Source organism: Corvus moneduloides, chromosome 32, assembly GCF_009650955.1.
Source record: "Corvus moneduloides isolate bCorMon1 chromosome 32, bCorMon1.pri, whole genome shotgun sequence".
NCBI classification, from domain to species: Eukaryota; Metazoa; Chordata; class Aves; order Passeriformes; family Corvidae; genus Corvus; species Corvus moneduloides.
The window spans coordinates 717,516-731,519 of record NC_045507.1 but is presented as its reverse complement, the minus strand read 5'-3'; the positions used below and the strand labels follow the sequence as shown (position 1 = coordinate 731,519).

At 69.4% G+C, this 14,004-nt stretch overlaps 2 protein-coding genes across 2 annotated transcripts; one reads left to right on the top strand and one right to left on the bottom strand.

Annotated features, from left to right (window-relative positions):
* Positions 1 to 1,082: 1,082 nt before the first annotated feature.
* Positions 1,083 to 7,032, bottom strand: HOOK2 (hook microtubule tethering protein 2). The gene is made up of 21 exons (XM_032094524.1): positions 6,926 to 7,032; positions 6,229 to 6,314; positions 6,057 to 6,129; positions 5,604 to 5,654; positions 5,317 to 5,449; positions 5,154 to 5,221; positions 4,796 to 4,858; positions 4,612 to 4,698; positions 4,133 to 4,281; positions 3,919 to 4,059; positions 3,561 to 3,762; positions 3,371 to 3,481; positions 3,206 to 3,293; positions 2,878 to 2,947; positions 2,722 to 2,790; positions 2,563 to 2,620; positions 2,385 to 2,416; positions 2,238 to 2,305; positions 1,862 to 2,010; positions 1,700 to 1,771; positions 1,083 to 1,526 (listed from the first exon to the last, which is right to left on the bottom strand). The coding sequence occupies exons 1-21, from the start codon at positions 6,965 to 6,967 to the stop codon at positions 1,386 to 1,388; spliced, it is 1,953 nt and encodes a 650-aa protein (XP_031950415.1). The 5' UTR covers positions 6,968 to 7,032; the 3' UTR covers positions 1,083 to 1,385.
* A 3,742-nt stretch (positions 7,033 to 10,774) lies between these two features.
* On the top strand, positions 10,775 to 13,513 carry RNASEH2A (ribonuclease H2 subunit A). The gene is made up of 8 exons (XM_032094636.1): positions 10,775 to 10,930; positions 11,425 to 11,496; positions 11,739 to 11,865; positions 12,079 to 12,166; positions 12,500 to 12,637; positions 12,861 to 12,948; positions 13,029 to 13,152; positions 13,317 to 13,513. The coding sequence occupies exons 1-8, from the start codon at positions 10,804 to 10,806 to the stop codon at positions 13,447 to 13,449; spliced, it is 897 nt and encodes a 298-aa protein (XP_031950527.1). The 5' UTR covers positions 10,775 to 10,803; the 3' UTR covers positions 13,450 to 13,513.
* The last annotated feature ends 491 nt before the right edge of the window (positions 13,514 to 14,004 follow it).

Sequence of the window (14,004 nt, the reverse complement as noted above, 5' to 3'; positions counted from 1 at the left end):
AAAGGGCGGGAAATGTGAGGGGAGAAAAGGGCGGGAAACGTGAGGGGGGAAAAGGGAGGGAAAGGTGAGGGGGGAAAAGGGCGGGAAAGGTGAGGGGAGAAAAGGGCGGGAAACGTGAGGGGGGAAAAGGGCGGGAAAGGTGAGGGGAGGAAAAGGGCGGGAAAGGTGAGGGGAGGAAAAGGGCGGGAAACGTGAGGGGGGAAAAGGGAGGGAAAGGTGAGGGGAGAAAAGGGCGGGAAACGTGAGGGGGGAAAAGGGAGGGAAAGGTGAGGGGAGAAAAGGGCGGGAAACGTGAGGGGGGAAAAGGGCAGGAAAGGTGAGGGGGGAAAAGGGCGGGAAGCGTGAGGGGAGGAAAAGGGCGGGAAGCGTGAGGGGAGGAAAAGGGCGGGAAGCATGAAGGGAGAAAAGGGCGGGAAGTGTGAGGGGAGGAAAAGGGCGGGAAACGTGAGGGGGGAAAAGGGCAGGAAAGGTGAGGGGGGAAAAGGGTGGGAAACGTGAGGGGAGAAAAGGGAGGGAAGCGTGAGGGGAGAAAAGGGCGGGAAGTGTGAGGGGAGGAAAAGGGCAGGAAAGGTGAGGGGAGAAAAGGGCAGGAAAGGTGAGGGGAGAAAAAGGGCGGGAAAGGTGAGGGGAGAAAAGGGCGGGAAGCGTGAGGGGAGGAAAAGGGCGGGAAACATGAGGGGGGAAAAGGGCGGGAAACGTGAGGGGGGAAAAAGGGCGGGAAAGGTGAGGGGAGAAAAAGGGCGGGAAAGGTGAAGGGAGAAAAGGGCGGGAAACCTGAGGGGAGAAAAGGGCGGGAAGCGTGAGGGGAGGAAAAGGGCGGGAAACGTGAGGGGGGGAAAAGGGCGGGAAGCGTGAGGGGAGGAAAAGGGCGGGAAACGTGAGGGGGGGAAAAGGGCGGGAAACCTGAGGAGAAAAATGTGGAAACCTGAGTGAAAAAGGGCAGGAAACGTGAGGAAAAAAGGGCAAAATTTAAAGTAATTTGTAGGGTGCTCACCCCCCACCACCTATGGTTTAAGACAGAGACCCCCAAAACACCCCCCACCCACAGCTCAGCCCCATACAAGCCCCCCATAACAAACCTCCATTGCTGAGTCCTGAGACTTTATTGGAACATTTTATGGGGGTAACAAACACAAGACCCCCCTGAAATAGGCTACAAAAATAGAAGTGCTAAAAGCCCCCCCCAAAAGGGAGGGGGGCAAGGTCCAGGCCCCCCAAAACAAGGTGGGGAGCTCAGGCTCGTAGTGTCTGAAATGGGACCAGCCCAGAGTGAGGGGGACCCCCTCGGTCAGGGGGTGTTTGGGGGCTCCCCCAAAACTCCGGGGGTGTCTGGGGGCCCCCCTTGAGTCTGAGGGATTTGGGGGTGGGGTGGGGGGGACGCCCCCTCAGCTGGAGGGAACCCGGCCGTGAGGGATCCGCGCTCGCCGGGCGATCGTGGCCAAGCGCTGCTGGGCCAGGAAGGACTGAGCCCCGCTGGGGAGGCCCCGCGGTGCCATCCCTCCCTCCTGCTGCTGCAGTGCCAGGCCCTGAGGGGACACAAGGGATTAATGGGGTCCTCCCCGAGACCCACAGAGAGGAACCAGGGGAAACCCTTCAAGTGAAGGGACCCCCCCATTATAGCCCCCCAGGAACGCACACCCTCGTAGATGCTCCCACCCACACGGACCTGTGCCCCCCCGATGTCCCCGTGTCCCCTCACCATGTTGTACCAGGCGGTGACCAGCAGCCGCTCCTCGCGCTCCCGCTGTGCCCGGCTGCGCTCCCAGTCGCTCTGGGGGGATGTTTTGGGGGGGCTCAGCTGGAGCTGGAGACCCCCAGGACACTCCCCCCCACCCCCTAGAGCCTCGGATTCCCCCCTCACCTCCAGGTGCCGGATCAGCGCATCCTTCTCCTGCAGTTGGTTGCGGAGCAGCTGCAGGACGGGGGCCAAAGGGGGAGTCCCAGGTGGGTCCCCAGGGGGGACCGAGGGCTTTTGGGGGGGCGACCGCGTGGAACCTCTAAATCCTGATCCTGAAAGAGGAACAGGGAGCTAGGAAAGACCCTCAAACCGCCCCAAATCTTCCTGGGGAAACTGAGGCACAGCTCAGCTCCTGCCTGCTCCACTCCACCCAGACCTCAAACCCCAGGATCCCCCAACACCCCTGATCCTCAGGATACCCCCCCAGACCCCCCCAAATTTTCCCCTCAGGACCCACCCCCCAAAATCCTGATACCCACTCAGGACCCCCTCCTCGTACCAGCCCTGGAGGACTCCAGCTCTTCCTCCTCCTCCTCCTCCTCCTCCTCTCCCTCTGGCAACTCATCCCTGGAGGAGCAGGGGGTGGTCACAGGTTGGGGGTGTTGGGGGGGCTCCCCAAATCCCCTCCCCAGCCCCTAAAACTCACAGGTCCTCCGGGGTCTCCTCCAGCAGCAACAGCTGGGGGGGAAGCAAGAAAGAGCTGAAGCAGCTGCCTCCAACAAAACGTGGCCCCCCCAAGACACCGAGACCCCCACAATGAGTTGGGGCCCCCCCTTGATGCTGAGAGACCCCCCCCAAAATCTCCCCGACTTCCCCCCCCTCACCTCCTCCTGAGGCCTCCCCTGCGCTGTCCGAGGCTCGGCCGCCTCCGTGGCCTCCAGTCTGTGGGCGTGGGGGGCATTAGGGACTGGGGGGGTCAATGGGGGTTGGGGAGGGGGCTTAGGGGTGTTTTGAGGACCCCCTGACCCCCCCAGTCCCCCCACCTGTGCCGGAGCTGATCCCGCTGCAGCCGCAGCCGTCGGTTCTCCCGTCGCAGCCGTGTCACCGTGTCCCTGTGGGGGGACACCGAGGGGGTCATGGGGGACCCCGGAAAGGTTGGGGACCCCCCCTCAGGGGGTTGGACACCCCCCTGGACGCACCTGAGCTCCGCGGGAAGGATCTCAGCCGCCAAATTCCGGGGAGGGGCTGGGCCCCCCTCCAGCCCCGCGTCTGTGAGGGTTAAAAAGCGGATTACGAGTGGGGGGCAGGAGGTGACGCCCCAAAATGGTGCCCTGGGGATCCCCCCTGCACACCCAAACCCCCCCCCGAACCCCCCCAAACCCTACGAATGCCCAGAGCGGGGATCCTCCGCTGTCTCCTACGCGGGTCCTGCTCAGCCAGGCGCGCGTCCCCTCCCGCCCCGGCGTTCTGTCACCTCCTGACGGCAGCTGGCACCTGCCGGGGCGGCTTTGTGGCCCCCGCGCTCACCTGCCTGGCCCAGGTAGCCCTGCTGCACCTGCGCGCAGCGCAGCTCCTCGTTGGCCTCGCGCAGCGCGTCCCGCTCCTCCAGCAGCCGCTGCGCAGGGACACGGGCGGTCAGCGGTCACCGGGGTCCCCGGCCGCGCCCCCGCCGCAGCCCCGAGCCTCGCCCACCTCCTTCTCCTGGCTCAGCGCCTCGAACCGCTCCTGCAGGTGCCGGAACTCCAGGTGCCACTTCTCGGCCCTCAGCGCCGCCTCGGCCTGCTGCCCGCTCAGCTCCTCCACCTGCGCGGGGACACCGCGGTGGCCCCCGGGCACGGCCACCGGCGGCCGCGTGCCCTTTCCCCACCGCCCGCCGCCTCACCTGCCTGCGGGCGGCCTCCAGCTGCGCACAGCCGGCCTGGGCGCGGCCCAGCTGCTGCTGCAGGTGCGCGGCGCGGCGCGTCTGGGCGGCGTGGCGCTCCTCCAGCGCCCGCACCCAGCGCCGCAGCTCCCCCGCCGCCGCCGCCCGGCCCCGGTACGTGGCCACCGCCGCCTCCAGCCGCCCCGCCCGCGCCGACGACGCCCTGGGCGACGGGGAACCGCAGCCACAGTGACACCCCGGGACAAGCAGAACCCCCAAACCTGCCCCGCTACAGCCGAGCCCTGCACGTGGAGCCTCCCGGGAGCGCCCCCGGCTCACCTGAGCAGGCCCCGGCTCACCTGAGCAGGCCCCGGCTCACCTGAGCAGGTCCATCTCGTCGCGCAGCGCCCGCGCCTCCCCGGCCAGCCCGCTGAGCTCCTGCGCCCGCAGCTGCAGCCCCCGCGCCTCCTGCTCCAGCCGCGAGCAGCGCGCCCGCAGCTCCTCCTTGCCGCTCTCCAGCCTGCGGCGGCACCGCCCCGGCCTCAGGTGAGCGCCACAGGGGAGGGGGCGTCGCGGGGGGGGCGAGGCCTCACCTGTAGTTCTCCTCCTGCAGCTCCTCCACCTGCGTCTGCAGCCGCAGCAGCTTCTTGGCGGCGGCGCCGGCGGCGTCGGAGTCGAGCTGCTCCCGCAGCGCCCGGTTCTCCGCGGCCAGGTGTCCCTTCTCCTCCAGCAGCGTGGCCACCTGCAGCGCCCGGGCGTGTGGAGAGGGGCAGAGGTGAGCGGGATCCCCTGCCAGGCGCTCCCACCCCTCGCAGGAACCGCGAAAAAATCCTTTTTCCTTAAGTTTTGCGTGTTCTTAACCCGGCACGGGGAAGCTCAGGTGCGTGGGAAACACCCAGGTGCCTGGGATGGGGTGCAGGTGTGCGGGATCCCCTCCCAAGTGCTCCCACCCCTCACAGGAGCCAGCAGAGAATCCCCTCCCGCTCACCCTCAGGTGGAAACTGGGGGGGGGGACACACACAAGATTTGGGGACCCCCCCCCGCCACCCCCCCAGGTGAGTCCAGGCCTCACCTGCTGCTCCAACTCGCGGCAGCGCTGCCCCGACCCCCCCCCGGCCTCCTCGGGGGGCTCCTGGCTCAGGAAGTAATAGCGGCGGGACTGGCAGAGGGCACAGGGGGGTCAGGGGGGGCTCAGAGACCCCCTTGACACCCCCAAACCCCCCCGAGACACCCCCAAATCTGCCCCCCCCCCCCACCTGAGTGTCGAAGTTCCCGTAGGTCTCAGCCGCCATCGGCTCCGACAGCTCCGGATCCAAGAGCTGCCACGAGAAAGGGAGAAATTGGGGATCGGGGGGGGAGCTCAGGGGGGCTTCAGGCCCCCCAATAACCCCAGAGCATCCCCAAAACACCCCCGAGATACCCCCCAAGCCCTGTGGTCGCACTCAGGGTGTCCCAAATCCCCCCCAGTCCAACAGGATCCCCACAGGATACCCCAACCCAGCCTCGGGGATCCCATAGTGACCCCCCCAAAAACCCTTAGGGACCCCTTTACACCCGCCAGGACCCCCAAAACCACCTCCAAAGTACCCCCGGGGACCCCCAAAGTGCCCCCACCTCCTGGATCGCCGTCATCACCTCGTGCTGCACCGACTCCTCCAGCGTCATGATGCGCTGGATGTGCTCTGGCGGGGGGTGATGTTTGGGGGGGGGTCAGGGGGGTGTTTTGGGGGGGTCGTGGGCCCCTTTTCCCCCCCCTCCCCCAGCCCTCTGCACCCACCTTCCCGCCGCTCGCAGCTCACGGCGCAGCCCAGCACCAGCCGCACCAGTTTGCCCAGTTGCTCGGGGTCGCCGTGCTGGGCCGCCAGCGCCACGTCCGGCACGTGCTGCTCCGCCACGGCCTGGCCCAGCACCTGGGGAGGGGCGTGGGGGCCGGGGTCAGAGCCCCCCACCCTGGGGATCCCCCCCACCCACCCTTAGGGACGCCCCCAAACCACAGGGGAGCCCCCCAACCTAAAACAGGGGGGTTCCCCAAGGCTGGGACCCCCCGCCGGGACCCCCACTCACATCCTGCCAGTACTCCAGGACGCTCTGCAGCACTTTGCGCAGGTTGTTCACCTGGGGAGGGGGGAAAAGGTGGGACCCTCCCCCAGAAGCTCCAAATTCTGTCCTTCCCCCCATTTCTGTGGTCTTTGGGTACCCCAAAATGGTCTCTCCCCAAAGAGCCCCCCCCCAAAATTGGCCTCCTGAGCAGCCCCCCCACACTGTCACCATAAAGATCAATCAATCCTCAAATAAGCCCCCCCAAATCAGTCCTCCCCAAAAGCTCCCCCCCTAAAATCCCCTCAAAACCAGGCCCCCAAAATCCCTCCCCAAAAACAGCTCTCCCAAAAACTCCCTCCTTAAACTGCTCCTAAAACCAGCTCCCCCCAAAACAAGCCCCACACTCTGACCCCCCCAAAAAAACCCCCTCCCCCCCAAAACGAGCCCCCTCCCCCCCAAAAGGAGCCCCCTCCCCACCTTGAGCCGAGCGCTGCCCTCGGCGTCCTCCCGGATCTGGCCCAGCCACGTCTCATCGAACCAGGAGGAATCGCTGAGGGGGGGGTCCCCAAAATCAGCCCCGGCCTCTTGGGGGGGGCTCCCCGAGGTGGGGGGGCGGGGGGAGGCGCCCCCAACCCCAAAAATAACTCACATTTTGTGCAAGACATGGGCGAGGGTCACCCCGCTGGCCAGGTCTGGGGGGGCCGCGCACGGTGAGGGGGGGTCAAAGGTTTGCAGCTGAAGGGGGGGAGTGAAAGGGGGGCGTCAGGGAAACCCCAAAACCCCCAAGAAACCTCAAAACCCCCAGGGCACCTCAAAACCCCCAGACCCACTGGAGGGGGGGGGGAGAGAAGAGGGTATAGCCCTATAACCCCCCCTAAATTTGGGGGGGGCAAAGGGCGCTGGGAGAGGGACAAAGGGCGGGGAGGGGGACAAGGACTCGGACACGTCTCGGGGGGGGTCAAAGGTCCCCGTGGGGGGGTCAAGGGGACCTGGGGGGTTCAAAGGGGTTTTGGGGGGGGTCACAAGAATTGAGGGGGGGTCAGAGAGTCCCGGGGGGGTCACAAGGACTCAGCAGGTCCCCAGGGGGGGTCACAGAGCTGAGGAGGGGTCAAAGATCCCGAGGGGAGTCACAGGGTCCCGGGGGAGCTCATGGTTGCCCCGGGGCCACCAAAGCTCCCAGAGGGTCCCGAAGCCGCAGAAAGCACCCGGGGGTCCCGGGGTGGGGGGGGGGGGTCCCGGTCCAACCCCGTGTGGATCCCCGAGGACGGGGGAAGGGTCCCGCTTGGACCTGGGGGTCCCGGGGAGTGGGGGGGGGGGGGTCCCGGGGGGGTCCCGGCCCCCCTTACCCAGGTGAGCAGCGCCCCGCACGCGTCCCGCCCCGCCGCCATGTCCGGCCGGTCCTCCAGGGGCACCGAGCCGCGCCCAGAGCGGCCGCACCTGCGCCCCGCCCCCTGCCCAACACACCCGCCCCGCGGCCTCCGGGACACAGAGGCGCACCTAGAGCGGCCGCACCTGCCGGCCGCGCCCGCTTCCGGCCGCGCCCCTTCCGCCGTCCTCCTGGGCCACAGAGTCGGGGGATAGAGCGGCCACACCTGCTCGCCGCGGCCCCTGCCGGACGCGCCCCGCGTAGCGCACAACCGGCACCTCCAGGGTCATAGAGTCGCGCCCAGAGCGGCCCCGGCCGCCGCTTCCCCGCCGCTCTCATGGCGCCCGGCGCGGCCCCGCCGGTGACTCACGGCCGCGTCCCGCCGCCCCCGCGGCCGCGCCCGGCGGGCCCCGCCGGGTCGGGGAGGGTCAAGCCGGGCCGTTCTCGCCGCGGGGCGGCGGCGGCGACGCCCGCGCTGCGTCAGCGCTGAACTCGACGGCCTCGCGAGGGGCGGCGGGGGGGGGGGGGGTTGGGGGCCGGAACCCACCCAGTGTTCCCAGTATGGTCCTGGAACCCCCCCGCTCATTCCCCCCGTGCTCCCAGTATGGTCCTGGAACCCCCCCGCTCATTCCCCCCGTGCTCCCAGCATGACCCTGGCGGCATCGCAGTGCTCCCAGTATAGAGCCAAGACTCGCCCACTGTGACCCCAAGACCCTCCCAGTGCTCCCAGTTTGGCCCTAAAACAGCCTGGGCCCTCCCCCACATGTCCCGTGTGACCCCCCCGGACATCCGGGGCCCCCCCAGCCCGAAACCCCGGTGGCGGTTGGGGCCGTTGGCGGCCCCGAAAGTCACTTCTGAGGGGGGAAGGACACCCCGAGGCCTCCCCAGGAGCAGGACTGCCCCCATTGTCCCCCCAAATCCCCCTCCGCCCCCCGTGACGGGGGCACGCCAATGTCGGGGCTCCCCCCCCCCCCAAACTTCGCACCCATTTCACCTCCCCCCTTCCTGCTCCTACAGCGGGGGGGGGACCAGGTGTGACCCCACCTCTGCCCCTGAGGGGCATCGCCGGACACCTGAGGGTCCCCCCGGGGCAGGTCACGGTGGGGAGGGTCACATCCGCGGGCGTGACAGGGGGAGGGAGTGGATGGCCGGCCCTGAGTCACAAGGAAGGAGAAGTCGGGAGGGAAAATCCAGCCCCAAAATCCCCTAAAATCCCCTAAAATCCGGGAGGGGGAGGAGGGGCCTGTCCCCCCGCCACACACGTCCCCACACGTGCACACGCGTGTGCGTCCAGCCGCGCCCTGACGGGCTGGGACACGCCGGGGACACGCCGGGGACACGCCGGGGACACACCCGGGCACGGCCCCCACCACCCCCGCCCGGGGACTCCGGGGGTCCCAGAGGCTTTTGGGGGTCCCTCGAGTGACTCCCGTGGGCAGCGGGGTGAGCTCAGGGGGGGACACGCGTGTGCGTGGCCTGGCACCTGTCCCCCAGCGCACACCTGGCCCCGCCTTGCTCGTCCCCCCCCGCACACCCGTGTCCCCTTTGTGCGCTCACCTGTCCCCCCCTGCACGCACCTGACCCCCTTTGCTCACCTGTCCCCCCCCCTTTCCACACCTGCGCCCCCCAAATTCTCCGAGGCCCCGCCCCTTTTTCCCGCGGGGGCGTGTCTATGCTGAAAGGGGGCGTGGCTTTAGTGAGGGGGCGTGTCCGCCGCCCCCCGCAGCCAATGGCGCCGCATTTCCGCCGCGCGCGGCTATAAAGGGGGGGCGGGCAGCTCGGGGCCGCGGGTTCGAGTCCCGCCGCTCCTGGTGCGGCCGCGCGGATGGAGCCGCCGTTCTACCGCCCCGCGCCCTTCCCCGGCGGCTTCTGTCGCCCCGAGCCCGACTACGGCACCTTACCGGGGCCGCTGCAGCCGGGCCCCCCCCAGGAACCCTTCCGCGGGCTCAAACCGGCGCCGTGCCCCGACGGCTCCTTCTTCGGGAGCGGCGCCGCTACCGGCAGCTTCTTCTACCCCGGTCCCGGCGAGCGCGACGGTTTCACCGGCAGCTTCGCTCAAGCGCTGGACGAGCTGCACCAACCGGGGCCGCCCAACGTGGCGCTCCCGGAGCCGCCGGCACTGACGACGACGACGGCGGCGGGGATGGGGGGACCCTTCCCGGGGGTCCCCGGAGCGGAGGCGGAAGCGGCGGAGCCGGGCCCGGATTCCCCGGAGCGGCTGCAGGCGGAGCGGCGGCGGCTGCGGAACCGGCTGGCGGCGAGCCGGTGCCGGCGGCGGAAGCTGGAGCGCATCGCCCGCTTGGAGCAGCGCGTCCGGGGGCTCCGCGCGCAGAACGCGGCGCTGGCGGCCACGGCGGCGGGGCTACGAGCCCAGGTGCGGCGGCTCCGCGGCTCCGTGCGGGACCACGCGGGCTCGGGCTGCCCGCTGCCCCCCGGTGCCGCGCTCGGCTTCTGAGCCCACCCCTCCCCCGCCGCCAGCGGGCACGGACCGGGACCGACGGGGCTCCGGGGCAGCGCTGGCTCCTTCCGCGGACACTCCGGGGGGATCCCCCGCACCTGGCTGGACACGGAGGGGCGGGGACCCCCCTGGCCACGGACGGGGATGTCCCGCCGGGATGCTGCTGGATGAGGCCGCGGCTTTGAGGGGACCCCCGTGGACACGGACCCGCATCGGCTGCGGCTGCTGCTCAGCGAGGGGGAGGCCACACGAAAGACCCCCCCCTCCCAACGCGGACCTGGGGACCCCTAAAAGGAGCCACGAGGATGGGGGACCCCCGGAATGGGCCCCCCCGCCCCCGTAACGGACCAGCCTGAAGGGACCGGCAGGACCAGAATCCCCCCCCCCCCGATCGAGGATCCTCAGGACCTGCGGGAACGGGACCTGTGGGATGGATGGGGACCCCCAAACAGGGCCTGGAGCCCCCCCAGCTGGGCCTGGGGACCCCTCGGTTTTGAGGGGAGAGGTCGGACCCCTCCAAATTGAGGATTCCGCCGGGAGGGGCTGAGTGCGCACCCCAAAGGGGGGTGTTTGGGGGGGGGCGTATCCCCCTCGTGACGTTTACAAGACCCCCCCGGTGGGGAGCAGCTCCCGGGGACCCCCAAATCCCCGGGGGAGGTTGGGGGTGGGGGCGGGCGATTTGTTGTCGCTGCTTCGTTTTTTTTGTACATTTGTATTTAATTAATAATAATAATAATAATTGTGATAGCGGCTCTGGTCGTGCTGAATGGGGGCGGAGGGGGAGGGGGAGGGGGGCCGTGCGTGTCCCCCCCTCCCCCTCCCGTGGGAAGCCCCCCGCGTGCACCGGCGTCAACGGAAGTGGGCGGGGCCGGGGCTTTCCCCGCTGACGCAACCATGCCCATATATGGGCAGGCGGGAGAGGGCGGGGCCGTTCCGGGAACCCCCTCCCGCGCTGCCCGGCACCGCCCGCCCCGGGGCCGCGCTTCCCGGACGAAGTTGGGGGGGGACACACGAGGCTTCCGGGACACCCCCTCCCCCCCCCAGCACCACCACCCTTCCCGGGACATGCGGGGTTGAACACACCCCCATGCCCGGACACCCCACCTCAAATCTTTCCCGGTGCTCCGCAGATCCCGGGACCCTCCCGGGATCACCCTTTGCCCGGCACCGGGGAGCGGGGGGGGTATCCAGGCCCGTTAAGCCCCGCCCTTTCCGTTAAACCACGCCCCCCTCCGTTAGACCCCCCCCACCCCCCGCGCTATAGCGGGACCCGCCCGTGCTAAGCCCCAGCCCCGCCCCTTTAAACCACGCCCACGCGATGATTGACGTTGCTTTCGGGCCACGCCCATCTAAGCCCCGCCCCCGGAAGCCCCGCCCCTCCCGTTAGGCCCCGCCCCGTCATGGCGCTGTCCGCCCTGGAGCGGGACCCGGCGGGCGGGGGTCGCTTCTCCTCCGCCGTGCCCCCCCTGTGCCGCCGCCGGCCCTGCGCGCTCGGCGTGGACGAGGCGGGCCGGGGGCCGGTGCTCGGTGAGCCCGGGAGGGGGTCCCGGGGGGAACGGGAGCGGGGGGGGGGCCGGGGAACGGCTGCGCGTGGCGGGGAGGGGTCCCGGTGCACCGAGGGTTGAGTGGGAAGGGTCCCGGTGCACCGGGGATTGAGTGGGAAGGGTCCCGGTGCACCAGGAGTTGAATGGGAAGGGTCCCGGTGCACCGGGGATTGAATGGGAGGGCTCCTGGTGCGCCGGGTATTGAATGGGACGGGTCCCGGTGCACCGGGGATTGAATGGGAGGGCTCCCGGTGCGCCGGGGGTTGAGTGGAAGGGGTCCCGGTACACCAGGAGTTGAATGGGAGGGCTCCCGGTGCACTGGGGATTGAATCGGAAGGGTCCTGGTGCACCGGGGATTGAATGGGAGGGGTCCCGGTGCACCGAGGGTTGAGTGGAAGGGGTCCCGGTGCGCCGGGGATTGAGTGGAACGGGTCCCGGTGCACCGGGGGTCGCTTCTCACCCCCCCGTGCCCCCCAGGGCCGATGGTTTACGCGATCTGCTACTGCCCCGTGGAGAAACTGGAGGAACTGGAGGCGCTGGGCGTGGCAGGTGCGTGGTCCCGCGGGTCCCGGGAGGGTCTCGGGGGTCCCGAGGAGGGGCCGAAGACCCCCGGGGGTCCGGGGGGTGGGGGCTGGAGCGGTGGCGGGCCAGGGGGTCCTGGGGGTGGCGAGCACGGGGGGGTCGCAGGAAGGGGGAATCGGGAGTTTTAAGGGAATTTTGGAGGTCGCGGGGGTGCGTTTGGGGTACGGGAGGGTCCCGGGGGGGTCTCTCACCCCCCGGGCCCCCCCCAGACTCGAAGACGCTGTCGGAGGCGGAGCGGGAGCGGCGCTTCGGGCTCCTGGAGGCTGCGGGGGGCTCGGTGGGGTGGGCGCTGCAGGTGTTGCCCCCCGCCCACATCTCGGCCTCCATGCAGCAGCGGTGAGACCCCCGCACCCCCCCGGAGCCCCCCCAAAACCCCCCGGTTCCCCTGGAACCCCCTCCGAGCACCTTTGGGTGCCCCCGACCCTCCCGTGCTGGGTCCTGCCCGCTCCATCTCCCACCCCCCCCCCCCCCGGTTTCGGGGTGCTGGGGGGGTGGGGGGTGGGGTGGGGGCTTCTAATTTGGGGGTGACGGCCCCCGACCTCCCCCCAGAGCCAAATACAACCTGAACGAGCTGTCCCACGACACGGCCACCGAGCTGATCCAGTTCGCGCTCGATTCGGGGGTGCAGGTGGCCGAGGTGGGTTTTGGGGGGGGCTGGGGGGGTGCTCGTCCCCTCTGTGCCTCAGTTTCCCTCACGGGGCTGAGCGGTTGTGGGGTGGGGAGGGGGATCTGTGTTGTTTTGGGATGAATTTGGGGCGTCTCGGGGGTGATTTTGGGGGCGTTGGGGAGGGGATCCAGGTGAATTTGGGGGGGGGGGGGTTTAGGGAGGGAGGTCAGGGGAGTTGAGGAGCTTTTTTAGGGGATTTCGGGGCGTCGGGAAGGGGAGTCAGGATGGATCGGGGTTTTGGGGGATCCCAGGGTGATTTGGGGAACCGGGGGTGATTTGGGGGGGGTCCGGGGCTCCCCCCAGGTGTTCGTGGACACGGTGGGGCCGGCGGACAAGTACGAGGCCAAGCTACGGCAGCGCTTCCCGGGGCTGGGGGTCACCGTGCGCCCCAAGGCCGACGCCCTGTTCCCGGTGGTCAGCGCCGCCAGCATCTGCGCCAAGGTGGGCACTGACCCCTCCCAGACCCCCCCCAGAACTGACCCCCAAAGCACCAACACCCCCCAACCCTCCCCCCCTTCCCAGTGCCCCCCACATCTCCTCCCAGACCACCGAGGTTTGGGAGGGGGAGGCCGGACCCTCCACCCCCTCTGAGTCCCCCCAAGCCCCTCTGAGCCTCCCAAATCCCCTCAGAGCCCCCCCAAACCCCCTGTGCTCCCCCCCCCAGGTCGCCCGGGACCGGGCCGTGCTCCACTGGAACTTCGTGGAGGATTTGGGGGACCCCGACCGCGATTACGGCTCCGGGTACCCCAACGGTAGGAGCCGGGGTGGGACGGGGGGGGCTGGGTTCCGATTTTGGGGTGCCCCTGACGCTCCCCCCTCCCTCCCCTTGCAGACCCCAAGACCAAGGAGTGGCTGAGGAGGAACCTGGAGCCGGTTTTTGGGTTCCCCCAGCTCGTGAGGTTCAGCTGGGGGACGGCGCAGGCGCTGCTGCAGCGCGACGGGGTCCCGGTGCAGTGGTACGGGGGGGTCCGGGGGGGTCCTACAGGATGGGGGGGGGTCCTGGGGGTGGGGGGCAAAGGGGGGTGGTCCCTGTGGAACTAATGGGGGGGTCCTGTCAGTGCAATGGGGAGGGGGTCTTTCCCCCTCCCCCTGAACTCCTGTGCCCCTGTTGCCCCCCCAGGGCTGATGAAGACCCCACAGACGACCCCACGGCCCCCCCGTCGGTGCTCTCCTACTTCGCCCGGAGCCCCCCCCGGCGCCTCCCCCACCGCTTCTTCCAGGAGCGCAGCCTGCGGCCCCTGGCCGAGCTGTGACCCCCCCGAAACGGGGACCCCAAAACTAGCTGGTTGTTTTATAATAAAGAATTTCAAAAACACACGAAATCTCCTTTTTTTTTCCATGGGGGGGGCGGTCAGTAATTTTTGGGCGGGGGGGGAATACGGACCCCCTTGAGCTGAAGTATTTTGGGGGGGTTGAGCCCTTCCCGATCGCGTCCCTCCCACCCATGGGGGGAAGGGAACCCAGGTGCCCCCCCCCGCCCCTCCCGGTTAATCAGCCCTGGCCAAACGCCTGGAAAGCGCCGTGTCCTCAATCCCGGGGGATTAGGGGTCTAATCTGGGGTGGGGGGGTCACACCGGGGCGGGGGGGGGGGGGGGTGTCCCTGAGCACCCCAATGCCCCCCCCCCCCCCCCCCGCACCCCTATTTGGGGCGCGTTTTTTTGGGGGGATTTCGGCGCTGCATTGGGGGGGGGGGTGTTCGTGGGGGGGGGGGGCGCAGACCCCTCCTCGCCTCCGTTCAGCACCGCGGACAGCGGGGATGGGGGGGGGGGGGGGGGGGGGGGCACCGGGAACCGGGTGGAGCCGCCCCG

Coding starts and splice junctions, on each gene's coding strand:
- RNASEH2A (XM_032094636.1), top strand. CDS start 10,804: ATGGCGCTGTCCGCCCTGGAGCGGGACCCGGCGGGCGGGGGTCGCTTC. Junction 12,167..12,499: donor CGGGGGTGCAGGTGGCCGAG/GTGGGTTTTGGG, acceptor GGCTCCCCCCAG/GTGTTCGTGGACACGGTGGG. Junction 12,949..13,028: donor CGGCTCCGGGTACCCCAACG/GTAGGAGCCGGG, acceptor CTCCCCTTGCAG/ACCCCAAGACCAAGGAGTGG.
- HOOK2 (XM_032094524.1), bottom strand. CDS start 6,967: ATGGCGGCGGGGCGGGACGCGTGCGGGGCGCTGCTCACCTGG. Junction 2,948..3,205: donor GGGCTACCTGGGCCAGGCAG/GTGAGCGCGGGG, acceptor TAACCCTCACAG/ACGCGGGGCTGGAGGGGGGC. Junction 2,417..2,562: donor AGGGGAGGCCTCAGGAGGAG/GTGAGGGGGGGG, acceptor CTTCCCCCCCAG/CTGTTGCTGCTGGAGGAGAC.